The following is a 15252-nucleotide window of genomic DNA, read 5'->3' on the forward strand; positions in this document are numbered from 1 at the left end:
ATACACGCTTCATTTGCTCATAAAAAAGCAAAATATGGCTCTAAAATGCAGCATAAGGCATTCCAAAGTCTATTACGCAACTACTTTTAGATGAGTGGGTAGTTTTCTCTCTGTGATTCTGGGAAGATTAGTCTTGGCACGCAGTGTTTAATTATAATAAAAATGCTTACATGGAGCGATTTCGTAACATACTTTGAGTTTAGCATCAATAATTGGTGTATATAAAGTTGATGATTTCACCTTTGCTTTCCAAGCTCATTTCATATTAAAGTCAGTTAGTGGTTAGTCGTGGTGGATCGTGGCTTGTGATAAATGCATTCGCTGGAGGACAACACAGGATGAAGGACTGAACAAATATGTGCATGTGGCGAGGGAGGAGATGAGCCATGTGATAAGAGACAATGGGTGGGGGGGAACAATAACAGAGATAGGCAGGGAGGGGAATGCAGCATCTGTCTCGTTTCACCTCGGCTCTGCTGGCGGCTGATGACACCCCCCAACGTCCATCTCCGGTCCAGCCTCTTCAGATGAGCCTTATGCCGCTTAGTTACTGACAGACACACGTGGTGACCAGACGACAGCAAACACACAAACATGGGAGACATGAAGAGCAAGCACAAATGTTACACAAACACACAGCACACAAAATGACATGGATCCAACACAGAGGAGCCCCATTATTAGCTACATGGAGGACATAAAAACAAGACCGCAAAGCCAAACACGGTGGACAGTTAGAGTGGATGGATGGAGGTTACGGAGGAAGTGTTAAACCCAAGACATCTTCTCTGTGGCTTGTAATTAGGATGTTGTTAGCATGGTTTTCCCATCCTGTGAAGCATCTGGGACACACATTGGTGCTGCAAGAATGCCATCCAATTAATAGAGCAGCTGAGAGAGGCTGCTGGTCGGAGCTGTGTGAGCCTCAGAAGGTCTATGATTCCCTGTGCCTTTTGTAGGTAAAACACTGGAAATGGAAATGATTTCTGCCAACTGAGAGATCTTGTGTCACACGCCAAAATGATAGAAGAAGTTGCTCCTGTAAATGATCTTATGTAGGAGAAAGAGAATCCTTTCCTGTCAACTGATGGGAGTGTCAGACAGAATCAGAGAGAGAGAGACAGTTTAAATGAATAATGCTAGGCAGCTGAAAAAAGAAATGACACCATAGTACAAAACCTTTGACAGTTTTAAAGGAATAGCTTGACTTTTTGGGAAATACTACTCGCTTTCTGGCAAAGAGCTAGAGAAGATTTTACCACTTTCATGTCTGTGTTATAAAAATGAAGCCACTATAAGCCATCAATTAGCCTAGCTTAGCACAAAGACTGGAAGCAGATGGAAACAGCTAGCCTAGTTCTGTTCAAAGGCACTTCATCATTTTACGCAGTCTGTACCAGACTAGTTCTTGGCTTTAAGCAGTTGCCAGGTGACCAGCAGAGACTCCAGGAAGTTACTAGTCCCAGCCAATACCATATATCAAAGGCAACTGGACTTGACTGTGTTTCTTGAAGACGTTTCACCTCTCATCCAAGAGGCTTCTTTTTCAGAGAACTGGGGAAGCCTCTTTAATGAGAGGCGAAAAGTCTTCAAGAAACGCAAGCAAGTCCAGTTGCCTACGATATACCATCTATGATTACCATGACCTGGATGACTGAGAATCTTCACCGTCAATTTCCAGCCAAACTATTTAGTCATAACTTGCCAATTCATGAGCTTTAAAAGGTGATGCTAGGTAGATTTTTCTTTTACAATTGGACAGAGTGAGACTAGTGATGGGCAAAAATAAACAAACTAATCTTTTTGAACCACTCTTTTTAGTGTTCAGTGAGTACCAAGTCAGCCTGTCGAAGGTCCAAGTGCTCATTAATCGTTAACCTGTCGTAACATAGAGCAGCAAGGGCACTGAATGAACGAGTGAGGACCAATTAAATTGGGCTTGAGTTGAGACCTCTGCCAACCAAATGTGCATTTATTGCTCCTCAGATGGTCGTTCTTCCAACTTCGGTGTGTTCACGAGGTTTAAGCTGTAATGCGGAAACAACAAGGATGCCACGAAGATGAGGTGTTGTATTTTATTGCTCAGAAAATTCAGACAATATGATAATGAAGAGCAAGGAAAGTGATCAGACGAGCCATGAAATATGAGCTTGAACTCATTTTTCAGATTATCTAACACCGCGTGACTGCAGCACAAAGCTGTGGAGGTAACTGGGACGTCTGCTACTTGACATTCCTATAACATAATGAGCCTACACAGTCTGCTTACATACAAGCGGGGTGCTAAATCAGTGCATTGAAATGAATATTTTATATTTCTTAATGTAAACTTATACATGATGATTGTTGATTAATTGAGGAGAAGTTCCGTGGAGTGGGCAGCACTGGCTAGTGAACATGCATGTGCTATACCTGAGAGTCACGGACAAACTGACACCATATTTTGCAAAAAGGATCATGAATCAATTTGAAGAGACCGATCCTCTGAAAAGAATCGGTCCGCCCATCGCTAAGACAGGCTAGCTGTTTCCATTCTGCTGCCCTGTTTCCACTCTTTATGCTAGGCTAAGCTAACGGCTGCTAGCATTAGTTCCATATTTCCCACACTGACACTGAGTGGTTATCAATCTTCTCATTTAAGTCTCCCCCATGAAGCAAATAAGCATGTTTACCAGAATGTCTAACTTTTCCTTCAGGCAGTATTATTTCTGCGTAAAAGTGGCAAAACAAGAAAGAAAAGGATGTGTATGTATAAACCAACATGTCATACTGTCTGAGCTTTCAACATGTCTCTTTTCTGTCTTTTTCAAAAGAAATATCATAAATTCCAAATCTAGTTCTTCTAGAAATGTGTTGTTTTCTCTGTGACAATGTGGTGGCACAGACTGCTGAAGACCACAGCACTGACAAAGAGATGCTTTATGAGTTTCATGCCATTCCCATGACTGACTAGACACATAAACACTAATTGCACTGACAGATTGTCCTTCCCGAAACCCCCTGGCAGCGAGCTCCAGCTATCTCTGACAGAGCAGATAGGAGTGCTAGGTGTGTGTATACGTTTCCATTTGTGTGCGCTCATACATCTGAGGTATGCATACAAGCTGAAATCTTCTGTTGATAAATATACTGTGAGTCTAAAAGGGGAGAAAGGGATATTTAAACATATTTAACATACTGTGAAAGTGTTTAGCCTCATGTATTCCCTCTCTGCCTCCATCCTTGAGTCATAAGATATACAACACCGAGGGGATCCTGGGTCCCATTGTTATAGAGTGCAGCAATTGTACAGCAAAAGATGTTTTGGCCAGAGTGCTGGAAAATCTTGATGTTTGTTTGGAAGTGTAATTCGCAACTTAATTATTTCCGTGCCTCCAGATTGTTGGGTTTTCTCTAACACAACGCTGCATAAATCTTCACAAACGAGCTTCGGTTACTGCACTACCTGTCACAGCTATCTGTCTCAATATGTGACACTAATCTAGCTCTACGGCTCTGAGGTCGAAATGTTTTCTCCGCTAATATTAAAAATACTTGAAGAATGACTCGATGGCTTGATAACCGTATCTGACGGGGCTATCAAGATGATTGCATGATTGGACGCTGTCTCCACGTTCACATGTGTCAGAATTATATTCTGGCAAACCAAACTCTACGAAGGTGTGTTTCTTATCAGGGATTTGGATCCCTCTCTGACTCCAGTAAGCTTACGAAATATAACGTCAACACTTGTCTACTGTACTGTAACTTATCTGCGATCCACAATAATACGCAGACATTGCATGAAATGGCATAATTCATGTCAGATCTTGCTTTAATTACAGATAAGAATAATTTAAAGAGCATGACTCGTGAAATATTCCCATGTTTGATTCCCTGCTGCTGACAGAAACACATGCCTCTTTCATGAGCTCACTCCACGGAGGTCATATCTCTTAATATTACAACTCTACTGCACAGTGCGTTACTGTACAGAACATCACTTCAGCGGTTGTGGTCCGCTCTCTCCTGGCGCTCCTCCTCACTGTTTACCCAGACTTGAATCTACACTCTGTTTAAGCGTGCTTATGATGGCAGACAAACAGAGAGAGTTGTTCACACCAGCCGGGCGTCAGCCAGTAGCGTAGGCCGGCAGTGGTAAACTAAAGGGGCGAGTTTGCTCCATTTTGTCACAGATCAAAAGGCGGAGGATTGAGGGCAGAGGTGGTGTCTGTGTGTGGGTTTATAACAGAGTGTGTGAGGTTGTGTTTGTGTGTGGGTGGGCAGAGGCAGGAGAGTCTACAGTGACTTACCTTCCCCAGCTTTAGAGGCGCCCAGCTCCAAGTCATCCCGTGTGCCACTGTGGGAGTTGAGATAGGTGGCAGGGACCCAACCCTGCTCCTCTGCGGTGCTGACAAACCACCAACCTGTGGAAACACACAGAGGCTGAAACTCACCAGGACTGTGTAGAGTGTACCAATGTGATTGGTAGAGCTGTAACTGTTCATGTATTTGTACTGAACCATCACGGTACAGGGGTCACAGTCTGGTGCAAGCAGCTGCAGGTAATGCAGGTAATATGGAAACAAAGGTCACGAGCATGAGTTACTCCCAAAATTCTGCAGCTGTACACCGTTAGCAACATGTGCTGAGGTTGGAACAACAAGCTGTTTGACATGTGAGTCAGTCATACTATGGTGAAAGCATATGAAACACCAGAGCCAGAAGACTGGTCCGCTACAACAGTTACAGAGACAAGGACAGTGCTCCACCTTTGTAGGGTCTGTGAATGGAAACACATCCAACATGCTAACTCTAAATCGACGGCATCACTAAAATGTGCAAATCACCGGGGCACTAAATGTTTGGATGCTTTAAATGTTTAAATACAGCCAAGGTTGAAATCATTGTAACACTCCTAATGCACAAGTTTTATTTTTAATTCTATGTGTTTCGATGTTTTCAATGTCAAAGCATAAAAAATGCTTTGCAGTTTTGTAGCCTGTTGTGACCTGTTGCCTTTAGAGAAAGTGTGTGTTCGATGTTCGTTCAGTATAAATGAAATGTTCCTTATTTTTACAATGAAAATACTGTCTGTTCAAAATAAATGGACAGAAACAGAGCTTCTAAACTCCTAAGTCAAGGTATGAACTAAGTGACTTTAGCGTACTGTTTCACCGGTAGTAATTGGATGCATAGTGTGCAGGATGTTTAACAAACATGTCATACAGTGCATTACATGGTAAGATAAGAGGATTTGTTGAATTTTCTCTCAGATGAATTTTGGCCCGTGATAAGATTCCCACCCCAAAGAGTCAACACACGTAATAAATCTCTATAAAGACAGATGAAAATGAGCACAGATAACATCTGGTGATGTGACCATAGCCTGGCTTACATCTCACATCAAATCATTTGTATCTTTGTTTTAATGGCCGAGCCCCGATCTGATCAAATATCTCAAATCACATGGATGAGCTGCAAATGAACATGAACACGAGGAACTTAATTGTGTTGCCAGCAGAATCTATAACTACGATCGGAGCCAAGAACATCAGAGGGAACGCCGCCTGGCTGTAGCTGGACTCGTGACGGAGTCTTGTTCAAGCTGCGTTTCATCAGTCATGATTTAAGTGGGCAGGGCATTTCTTCAAGTGCTGTTTCTAGCCAAAATATCCATTTGCAATGTTGCAGCTGATTTGACTTGGTTCCTTTGGGTATGGCAGCATCACTCTGCCAACTGTTTTATGACAAATTCCTCAGCTGGAAAGGTGCACACACAAAAAATCTGATCCCCATTAAGTGAGTGGAGTACACTGATCCATTGTGTTAGATAAGGTGTGCTGTATGAGGCCTTCACGGAAATGTAAAGCTCATATATGCGCTAATCAGAACAGTTTAACGTGTGCTAAATCACTTCCACAAGAAGTCACTCCACATTTGTGGGTGACAAAGCTGACACAAAAGCTGCCCTGTGTGGTATGCCACACATACGCTATTTGTTGTGGTAACGGGAATACAATATGGCCGACAGCTGTCTGGACAACCCATAAAAAGGATAGGGGTGTTTCATCACACTTTCACAGCTGGCCCAGACATCCAGTGTACATTTTTCCTGCAGAAATGGTGAGTTATGAGGTAATTTAGCTGCACACAATTAACAAAAAGCAACAGAATAGGGTTTGATAGACAGGAACAGAAACAAGATGTATCACTTAATTAAAGGATGAGATGGAAATAACGGCATTGGGAGTGCAGACCCCTAAATTAGGCAATCATGACTCATCTGCATTTAGTGAAATATGTTGTAATTATGTCCTTAATTTTGCAGTCATGCATCACAATTAAAGTGGGTTGCAATTAAAGGTTGCAATAGATTAGAGCTGTTTGAGGCAGACAGGAGAGTACACACTGTTTTATTCTATTATGTTGGATGTGCTTTATTCGGATAAATAATTGTATTATGTAATGTCACTGTCAGAAAGAATTTCACACCTACTGGATCATGGTATCTTATCTCTCAGCAAAAAAAAACCAGAGTGGAGATACAAACCCTCTGCCAACACTGAACAATCCCTCAGCCTGCTGTTACATCCAAAGAAATCACAGCTTTCACTACAGTTTATTGATTTCTGCATGAATGCCCGTAGGATTTGCAATCAGGTTCCTTTCTCAGGCAGTTTCATACTGTAGTTAATGTTTGCAATCCCAATTTGTGATGACTAACACTACTGAATCTATCTGTCCACCAAATCTATCTGGATTACAGCAGCAGTGGAGATACCCTGCTGACAGACTTAATGACTTTCTCAGCGGAGGAAATAACAAAGAAAATCCTTCCATGCTGTTTTTTTAAACATGCAATCTGCGTGATTCATACCAGCGAAGATTTATTTAACTGATCAACTTGCTCAGCTACACAACTAAAAACATCATCAGCTGTACAGTGAGGCTGTTTTGCATAGAGTCAGGGTGGGTCCGGAGAGAAGGATGCTGTTAGTGCCTGGTGCAGAGTAACATGCTGGCTGCGGCTCAGGTACGTAACAAGCCATGTAATGTGCTTAGACTTTGCACCAGAGCTGTGGCTTTAACAAAACCTCATGCCAATAAATCAGATAAAGAGCAAAATGGTGTTGACAACATTCAGGACTCAAAATAAAACCTTTTTCTTTTCACTGTAGATGTGGAGAAATTCAAGCATTTTTAAATATTAATCACACGCTGACATCCTAATTTTAAATGTGTTAATTGCACCATAATTCCGCTCACTATACATCTCATTAAGTCACTAAAAACATTTGAATAAATCTCATGTGCCATGTTTAACAACCAGCAAAGGGCAACATCAGCTGCATTAATGGTACATTAAATTAAACTGACCATTATGAAGAAAGGTCAGCTTGGCAGGAGTGAAAAAAGACCTGCGTCAGCTCAATAAAGAAAAAAAAATACCTTACATTTGCAAATTGCCATTTTCACACTGACGTGCTAGCTTGGGGAAAATGTCATTCTCACCTCGGCAAAGTGACACTTATAGAAATGTAAGCAAATATAAGAATAAGGTGTGGGAATGTACTTTAATTGAGAGCACTTGGCTGTGAGTCTGAATATATACATACGCAGCAAAGACACGCCGCCACTTTAAAAGGGCCTGAGTAAATATATGCTGTTATTGATGGCTGGGGCCGCCTCGCCTGTATTTTTCAACCATCCTCCCATATGGCAGGTGCTTAGGCTGAGTTCACTGAACCTCAAAAGAAGCAATAAAAGTACTATTAAAAAGGCACACATGTTACGCAAGCGCTGATTTCCCGGCTGTTGCGGCTTTATATCAGGCAGGTTGCAATTATGTGAAATGTAGAAAAAAAAAAAGAAACCTGCTTCCCGTCCTTCATCGCATGTATTCACTTCCAGAGCAATTAAAACCAGCTCTGTGGGTCAACACAGGCTACGCAAATGACAACTTTCATGAACTCATCCAATTTGTAGGTATTGTGCAGGGCTGCAGATTTCAAAACTGATCTATAATGGTCACATATTGTACTTCTTGTTGTGATAATTCTTCTGGAATACTTCTCCATGGGGGCTGGGAAGGGAGTGTGATTCTTAATGTTGGGATGACGTCAACCTCATATTTGACAGGGATATCATTTGTGCATTCTTCATGATGACACAGACCTTACACTGAGGTCATTACAAACCACACAGATGTTTTCTGGCTCTCCTGTTGCCAAGACGGCAATTTTGCTTAAAGTCACAAAGTTAAACTCCTGTTAGGTGAGTGGATAAAGTTGCAGATTTAGCCGCTAAAAGGCAAAGACGGCAGATAATAGAAATAAGATGAGATGAACTTGTTCACTCTTCCTTGTTTCCGGATGGCAGGGATTATCTGTGCAGATGTGGGAGTAACAAAGGTGAAGGAAGCATGCCTTATGTCTGGAAATATGCGTGTGGGTGTGTGCGTTTCTTCGAGTACAAAGACAGAGAGAGAGCGCACATGCATTGTAAAGCTACACCTGCGTCTTTATCTGCGCGTTTTTATCATCTTTCGCTGTTTCTGATCAGTGTATATCACAACCTGCTTCCCTCCATGTCTCTCTGCCTCGCCATCCACGTTAGAAAAAGTTAAAAATCTTGGAAAGCTGCTGCAGAGCTTCAACCACAAAGGGAAAAAAAGAACACAGCCAAATGCTGACTGGCAATACACTTTGCTAAACATTATTCAATATTACGATTATAGCTACTTAGTCAACATCCTGAGTAAATCAAGGAGCTTTTAAAACGTTTGAGCACAGTTTAGTTTTGTAACCCCCATGGTTTTGGGGTCAGTGGTTGCATAAGACAATAGCTCAACCCACAACCCTCTGGTGGAGATGTCATATAACACCATCACACCATAGGATCACGACCGCAGACATCGACCTCAAATGTCACAGCCTTGGAAAGGAAGAAACCAAACAGTTTGTCTTGACAACACTGTTGTATTGAGCTACAAGGACATCATGAAAAAACAACAGGGTATTTTAAGGAGAGCCGAGGGCGAGTTTATGCCTCGGTAGCCCGCTGTGAGCTGCAAAACTCTGGTCGTATCGAGTTAAGTGCCTGCTTGATTCCAATTATTTCTGTAATAAAATAAAAGAAAATGATGATGTCAGCCTAATTTAGACAGCATGAAACAACAGACCCAGATTTATAGAAAAAATGAGATTTTGGGAAATGCACTTATTTGCTTTCTGTATTGGAGGAAAGAGCTCACCAGGCTCTGTTCAACAGAATCTGCCTACCAGCGCTGGTATGGCTGTGATTTGATGCTCTGAGTGCACGTTGATACAAACTGTCACAGCCTGCATTCTGCTCTCCCTGTGTTTTTCCACTCTACCTGCCAGCCATGCCCCCCTCATCAAGACAACGCCACTCACCTGTGCACACAGCTGCTCCTCATCAGCTCTCCCTGCATATAAGCAGCTGCGGTGCCACATTGTTCTCCTTACCTGCCTGATCTGTTATCGACCTTGCCTGTCTCTGACCTGTCTCTGACCTGTCTATGTCTTTTGGTCTGATGAAAATGACAAGTTGGACTGAGGGCAAAGTGTGGGCTTGTTTTATTTTTAAAGCTTTGAAAATTAGGCAAAGTAAACTGAAAAATTCACGCATACAAAATCAAATCACTTCATTTGATGCATGTCAAGTGTGAAGGCACACAGAACATTCTTTGTTTTCCTATAAGTTGTATATTTGGTCTCAAACCTATGCACATGAAAACTGGTAGTAGTCTTGTGAGCCAGTTCGGACATCTGTTGATGCAAGATACTACACTGAAAAGACCCACCCGTCTGAGTATATTTTTGTTGTTGCATACAATTTAGTCCATCTAAATGTCAATATCTATTTGCGCTTTTTAGCTGTTCACGTTTTCTATTATAACATTATGATGGTCTTTTGAAAATCTACAGGAAAGTCTAGTCATTGTTGCAGCTGTGCCAGTGGTACAAGGAGCAAAAATCTAAGTGCATCTCTATAAATCCATCAAAATAATCTTTTTTTAAAGTTCCAATTAGGCGTGAGGTCTCCTGTCGGTTTAAACTTGGGGTTAGGGCATAGGTCAGCAACCTTTACTATAAAAAGAGCCATTTTTGGCATAATTCTTTTTTATTTGTCTGGAGCTGCAACACATATTTGTGCTTTGTAATAAAGGTAACACAGCCTGTTGGGTCTAAATTAGCCTGTCAGTATTACTAATAGGTCTAAATGAGCACAGCTACTCTGCAGTGGTACTTAAAGCTTCAGTAAGTAGAAAGCCTGAAAACTGTTGATTTTTGAGTCACATCTGAGTTAGGTTTCGTTCGTTTCCACCCTGAGCCCCTCCTACCAGACGAGCACGCGAGTATTTTATCCTACTTGGTTCTATTTCTCCCTCTCTGGGAGCCTCGGCTCTCCCTCACCGCGCAGCAGCCCTCCCCATCCCTTTGGGTTTAGCCGTGTAGGCAGTTGTAGCCAGTGCTGGAATAGCTATTTTACCTGGTGCACTGTTCGCCATTGCCGCTTGCTCTCCCGTTCTGCCGGTGGCACGCGAACGCGCATATGCAGTAGAACAGCCAATAGGAACGCAGAGGTCTGAGCTGACCTTTGATTGGTTGATACACATCGGCACGATACTGATTCTTTAAAGGCTGAACACAGAGCCATGGTGAGGTGTAGAAACCTATTGTTTGTCTCAGACCACTTGATTTACATTATGCTTAGAGGATATTATAAAATTTTTACTCAATTATACCAAAACAGTGTTGCCTACTGGAGCTTTAAACAGTGCAGCCTTGACGGTGAAAGTACAGAAATCTGCCCAGTCATTATTAAATTTCTGTTTTCCTACCCATTTAGGCTCACCAAAATTTAGGAGAAGGCACCAGGTCATAGACGTAGGATGCGCGCTTTTGTTGACAGAATGTTGATTAAAAAAATATTTTTTTGAGTTTATAGGTGATACGTTTTTACAACTGGAAAATGTAAGAATCACTTCAGACCTACAGCGATGAAAAATGAAAATGTTAAAAAATAACTCTTATTCATTTCCAGATATTTCTTCGAAAAAGCCAAGTGGAGCCTCTGGTGAGGGGCTAAAGAGCCGCAGGTTGCCTCCCCTTGGGTTAGGGCATAGATTAGCTCATCTAGACAGAGTGGAAATGACAGGAACGTGCATCAATTACATTACACTGTGTGACGCAGGACATCAGGAGCACGCCAGATAAAACACCAATTTTTTAGGGAGTCGCTATGATATATCTTGTAACTTCCTTGAATCTCAGATAGCTGCCAGGCAGCTGGTCCCACACACATTGTCACTTTTACACTTTGGTTGTGGTACAGATTAAACTAACTAGATGTTAATTTGTGATCTTAAGCGCTGGTAGGTGTATTTTGTTACTGCTGGACGGAGCCAGGCTAGCTGTTTCCTACTGTCTCCAGTCTTTGTGCTAAGCTAAGCTAACAGACTGCTGAGCAGACAGATGTAAGAGTGCTACCAACCCTCACATCTAAAGCTCCAGCAGAGAATGGATCAGCCTATGTCCAATAATGTCAAACTACTTTTAACTATGAGCAACATACTTTAAAAACCAATTGATTATAACAAATCAATGTTGGTTATGTAAGCTGAACGTTTTGCAGCACTTTGACAGTGCCAGATGGAAAAATGCTACTGAGATAGATACTACTGCAACGAGAAAGTCAGACTTTTATTGCGCTGTCCTCATAGTCTCACTTTACTTATATTCCACTCCTGCAAGTGCAGATACAGTGGACAGACATATCATGAGAGTGAGCAGCATTTCTGCGCTCTATTTGTCTCTTATACAGTATCTGCCATCTGGAAACTCTATCAGCTTTAAGACCCGGGCTTCATTTTTACTGTAATCAACAACAGATTCTCAGCTGCAACAAGAAACTAGATTTATGCCATTTTGGGTTTTTCCTAAGGTGACTGGTTGACCTATAAAACAAAACCGCAATCTACGTACACAATCAATCACCTTAGGAACGATATACATAACACAGCGTGACACTGCAATGCTCCTTAACGTCCTACTCATCCCTGCACATTTATCATTGAGACAAATAGACCTCAAACTGTGCTGAGAGTTTGTTTGGGAGTAACTCTGAAATACTCACAAACGATTTCTACACATCCAGCATGAATATGAGAACCACAGATTCAGCAGCGAGAGGAGGAGGCTTTTTTTTTTTTTTTTTTTTTTTTTTTAACGACCTGAAATGATGAGGAATGCAGTGGCTCAGCAGTCCTGCAGATATCTGACACCACTGTTGAGTAAAGCAGGAGAAAACCCCATTCATTTCCAGCTTCTGTATTCATTAACAGTGGATTCAGTATCAAAGCACAGGGGGGAAGGGATCCAGCCCAATATACACACATTTCCAGTATTCATAAAACACTGGGTTTCAATTACCTGAGTGTCTCTGGTACGAGGAGGGGGAGGGTGAAAACGGCACAACAAGACTTTCAAGAGCTGATGTTGACCTAAGGAACAACCTTCTCTCCCTCCCAGCCTCTGAAAGGATCTCCTCATGGTCTCAACTAAGCTATAGCCCCCAGCCTGTGTGCTCTCTGGGCTCCACTGATTTGGAGACACAGCAGTCCTTGAGTATCTGAAAGACCACCCCTTAAAATGCTGGTCTGACTCAATGGTCAATTCTTGAGTGAGACACAGAGGCACCTTTTTGGCTCCACAGACTGATTTCTACACTATTATTACCACAAATTTGTGCTCTTAAAAGCCGTTATTGCTCCTGTTCTTCAACTCCTCTGCCTCCATGACAGGATGCAAGAAAATAAAAGCAAGTAGAAAAGCGAGTTACAAACCTCCCATCTGAGTTTCCATATCTAAAAATACAGGATAAGGTTAATTTCTTGAGACGGTCATTAGTGCTTCCTATGGTAAGCTAAAAGAATGTGGTAGATGGGGATTACTATGAGTGGATAATGTGTCTTCCATCTGCTGCTGCAAATTCGGCTTAAAAAAAGACGTTTAACACTTGGCAGGTTTTCTGTATCATGTCGTTGGTGGTTCACTGACAAGAATTATAGGGTTTTTCCTCCTTTATACAAGGAAACATGTTCTTGCTGAAACTGCACATACCAAACTGGGAAACTGAGGGTTTGAGCACTAGACGCACTCGAGGCTCAACGCTGACCTTGCCCTTAATCCTCCTGCATATCAGGGACAGAAAATCGGGACAGCCAGTACACATGTAGCTGTCACACTTGCAAGAGCCAGGGATGCTGATGCTAGCTGTCTCATTTATCACCTGAGCTATTGACGGCAACATACTCTTTGGTGCTATTATCTAGGTAGAGAAGAAAGTCACCTGTCATTTTATTACATTATAATCTACGCAGGATGAACATGAGGACCTAGGAGCGTGTCTCGGGTGAAACAATAAATACTTAAGGTTTCAAGTTTTTTACATTTACCAAGGTTGTGTCCCCCCTGCTTGTTTTTGTCCATGTATGACAGCTCAAACAAGAATCTACAGCCATGCTAGCAGCTCTGTAAGGGTACTTAGAGCAAGTGGCAACCTCTGGAGCTGAATACAGAAGTGCCAAAAACTGCAGTTCCTCGAATGACCACTTGAGGCTGGCTCAAGAAGCGAGTCAATCCCCATAGACCCCCATGTTAAAATGCATGACTTAACAATAGAAAAAAAAGATGTTGACAGCCTGGTACAAAAACTGGTTTGGGTCTCTGTAGTTAACATCAATTGTCATGACAACTGTATGGACTGAGTTTTTATATAACATATACCCATTTCAATTTTATTCAGGCTTTAAGTTACACATAATTAAGGGCGTGGCGGCTTTGAGTCACAGGCTGTCTGCTGATAGCGTCCTCGGGCTCAGTCAGATCCACCAGCTCCACCTTCTTGTCACTTCTGGCTCCAAAAATCCAAGATGGCGTTGGCCAAAATGCCAAATTCTAGGCTTCAAACCAGTAGATGTATAAAGAGAATTGGATAGAGTGTTGGATGCAGTGCTCTGTTCATATCTATGAAAGCTGCTCAGTGGCACATGAAGCCAAACAAGCTCAATTTCCGCTGTCTGAACACAACACTGTCTGACTTACAAAGATAATTATTTCAATGCAGCAACATTTTGACTAGACCTTCATCAGGCAAGCAGTTTTGTGACAAAAAGAAGCCCAACTTTTGCGCCCCTCTTTTGTGATGTATGAAATTACCTGAATCTTTCACATCATAAAAGTGCACTCGTGACTGAAGACAGTCAGGCGGATAGCTTTCAGTTTAGCCCTCTGCTAACTTGAATGGGGATAAAATTATTTGACTGTCCAGCTCTTATAGACTTAAGCGATGTTAATGAACCAAACGGATTTACAGATGTCTCATTCAAAATGTGAGTCCATAAGGAAAGGTTTTTTCCCCATGACATCAACTGACAGACCCAAACACTATGTACTATGTAAAATGGGCTTTAAAGCCCGGCGCTGTTCCTGAAGGCTTGTTTGAAACTGGAATCCGCAAACCAATGGGTGACATCATGGTGGCTATGTCAATGATTTGTGTACAGTCTATGACTTAGACACAGCAGTACTTGAAGCTAGCTGTTAGCATATCTTAAAACAATTAAAAGAACTAAAATAATCTGATGGTGCAAAAAACAGATTCACTAAACTCTGGTAGTTATCTGGAACAGGACTGTTTTCCATGACACAAATACTGCCTTGTATAATTTAATAGATAACTTTAAATTTTTACAGGAATAATCCTTTAGAGAGCAACAGTAAGTCTGTGCTTTTGGAGTGATCTCAAAAAGGATTTGCCCTCTCTGAAGATTGAGCTCCTGCTGAGCTGAGCCCTTACATCATCTTGCTTCCAGCCTGAAGACAGAGAGCAGAGACGTTATTGTACTGGTCCATTTTTTTTCTCCATTTGAAGGTAAAGAAGACATCCTGCACATCCATCATGCCACACTGAGGGCCAGACCTCCTTAATCTGCCAGGATTTGACTCCAGCAGTCTCTTTGGGCTTTGAGCCAGGCGGCTGAACATCACCTGCAGGATACCGCTGTTACCTTCTAGCTTCTCTACGGCTCAATTTGTCAAACTTAAAATCATTAGTGTTCATGAGGACAAAAAGAGGCAATTTGGTACAGATAAGATCACTGTGGCCCTTCAGGGTCTTCCTGAAATTTCCCTCACTCCACCCTGCTTAAGTAAGGGTGGATACAATACACACTGCATATGG

General features: G+C 42.0%; 1 protein-coding gene across 2 annotated transcripts in view; it reads right to left on the reverse strand.

The window, feature by feature from the left end:
• The window catches only part of LOC125903269 (SH3 and PX domain-containing protein 2A-like), a 62514-nt gene that overhangs the window by 7414 nt on the left and 39848 nt on the right, over positions 1-15252 (reverse strand). Inside the window, exons 8-9 of one of the 2 annotated variants that reach the window (XM_049600088.1) lie at positions 4293-4406; positions 467-550 (exon numbers count right to left, since the gene is read on the reverse strand). In XM_049600088.1, the coding sequence (XP_049456045.1) occupies positions 467-550; positions 4293-4406 (198 nt within the window). The remainder of the gene's footprint in view (positions 1-466; positions 551-4292; positions 4407-15252) is intronic. The other variant, XM_049600089.1, reaches the window with a different exon arrangement.

The sequence above is a fragment of the Epinephelus fuscoguttatus genome, linkage group LG16 (genome assembly GCF_011397635.1).
Source record: "Epinephelus fuscoguttatus linkage group LG16, E.fuscoguttatus.final_Chr_v1".
In the NCBI taxonomy this organism is placed as follows: domain Eukaryota; kingdom Metazoa; phylum Chordata; class Actinopteri; order Perciformes; family Serranidae; genus Epinephelus; species Epinephelus fuscoguttatus.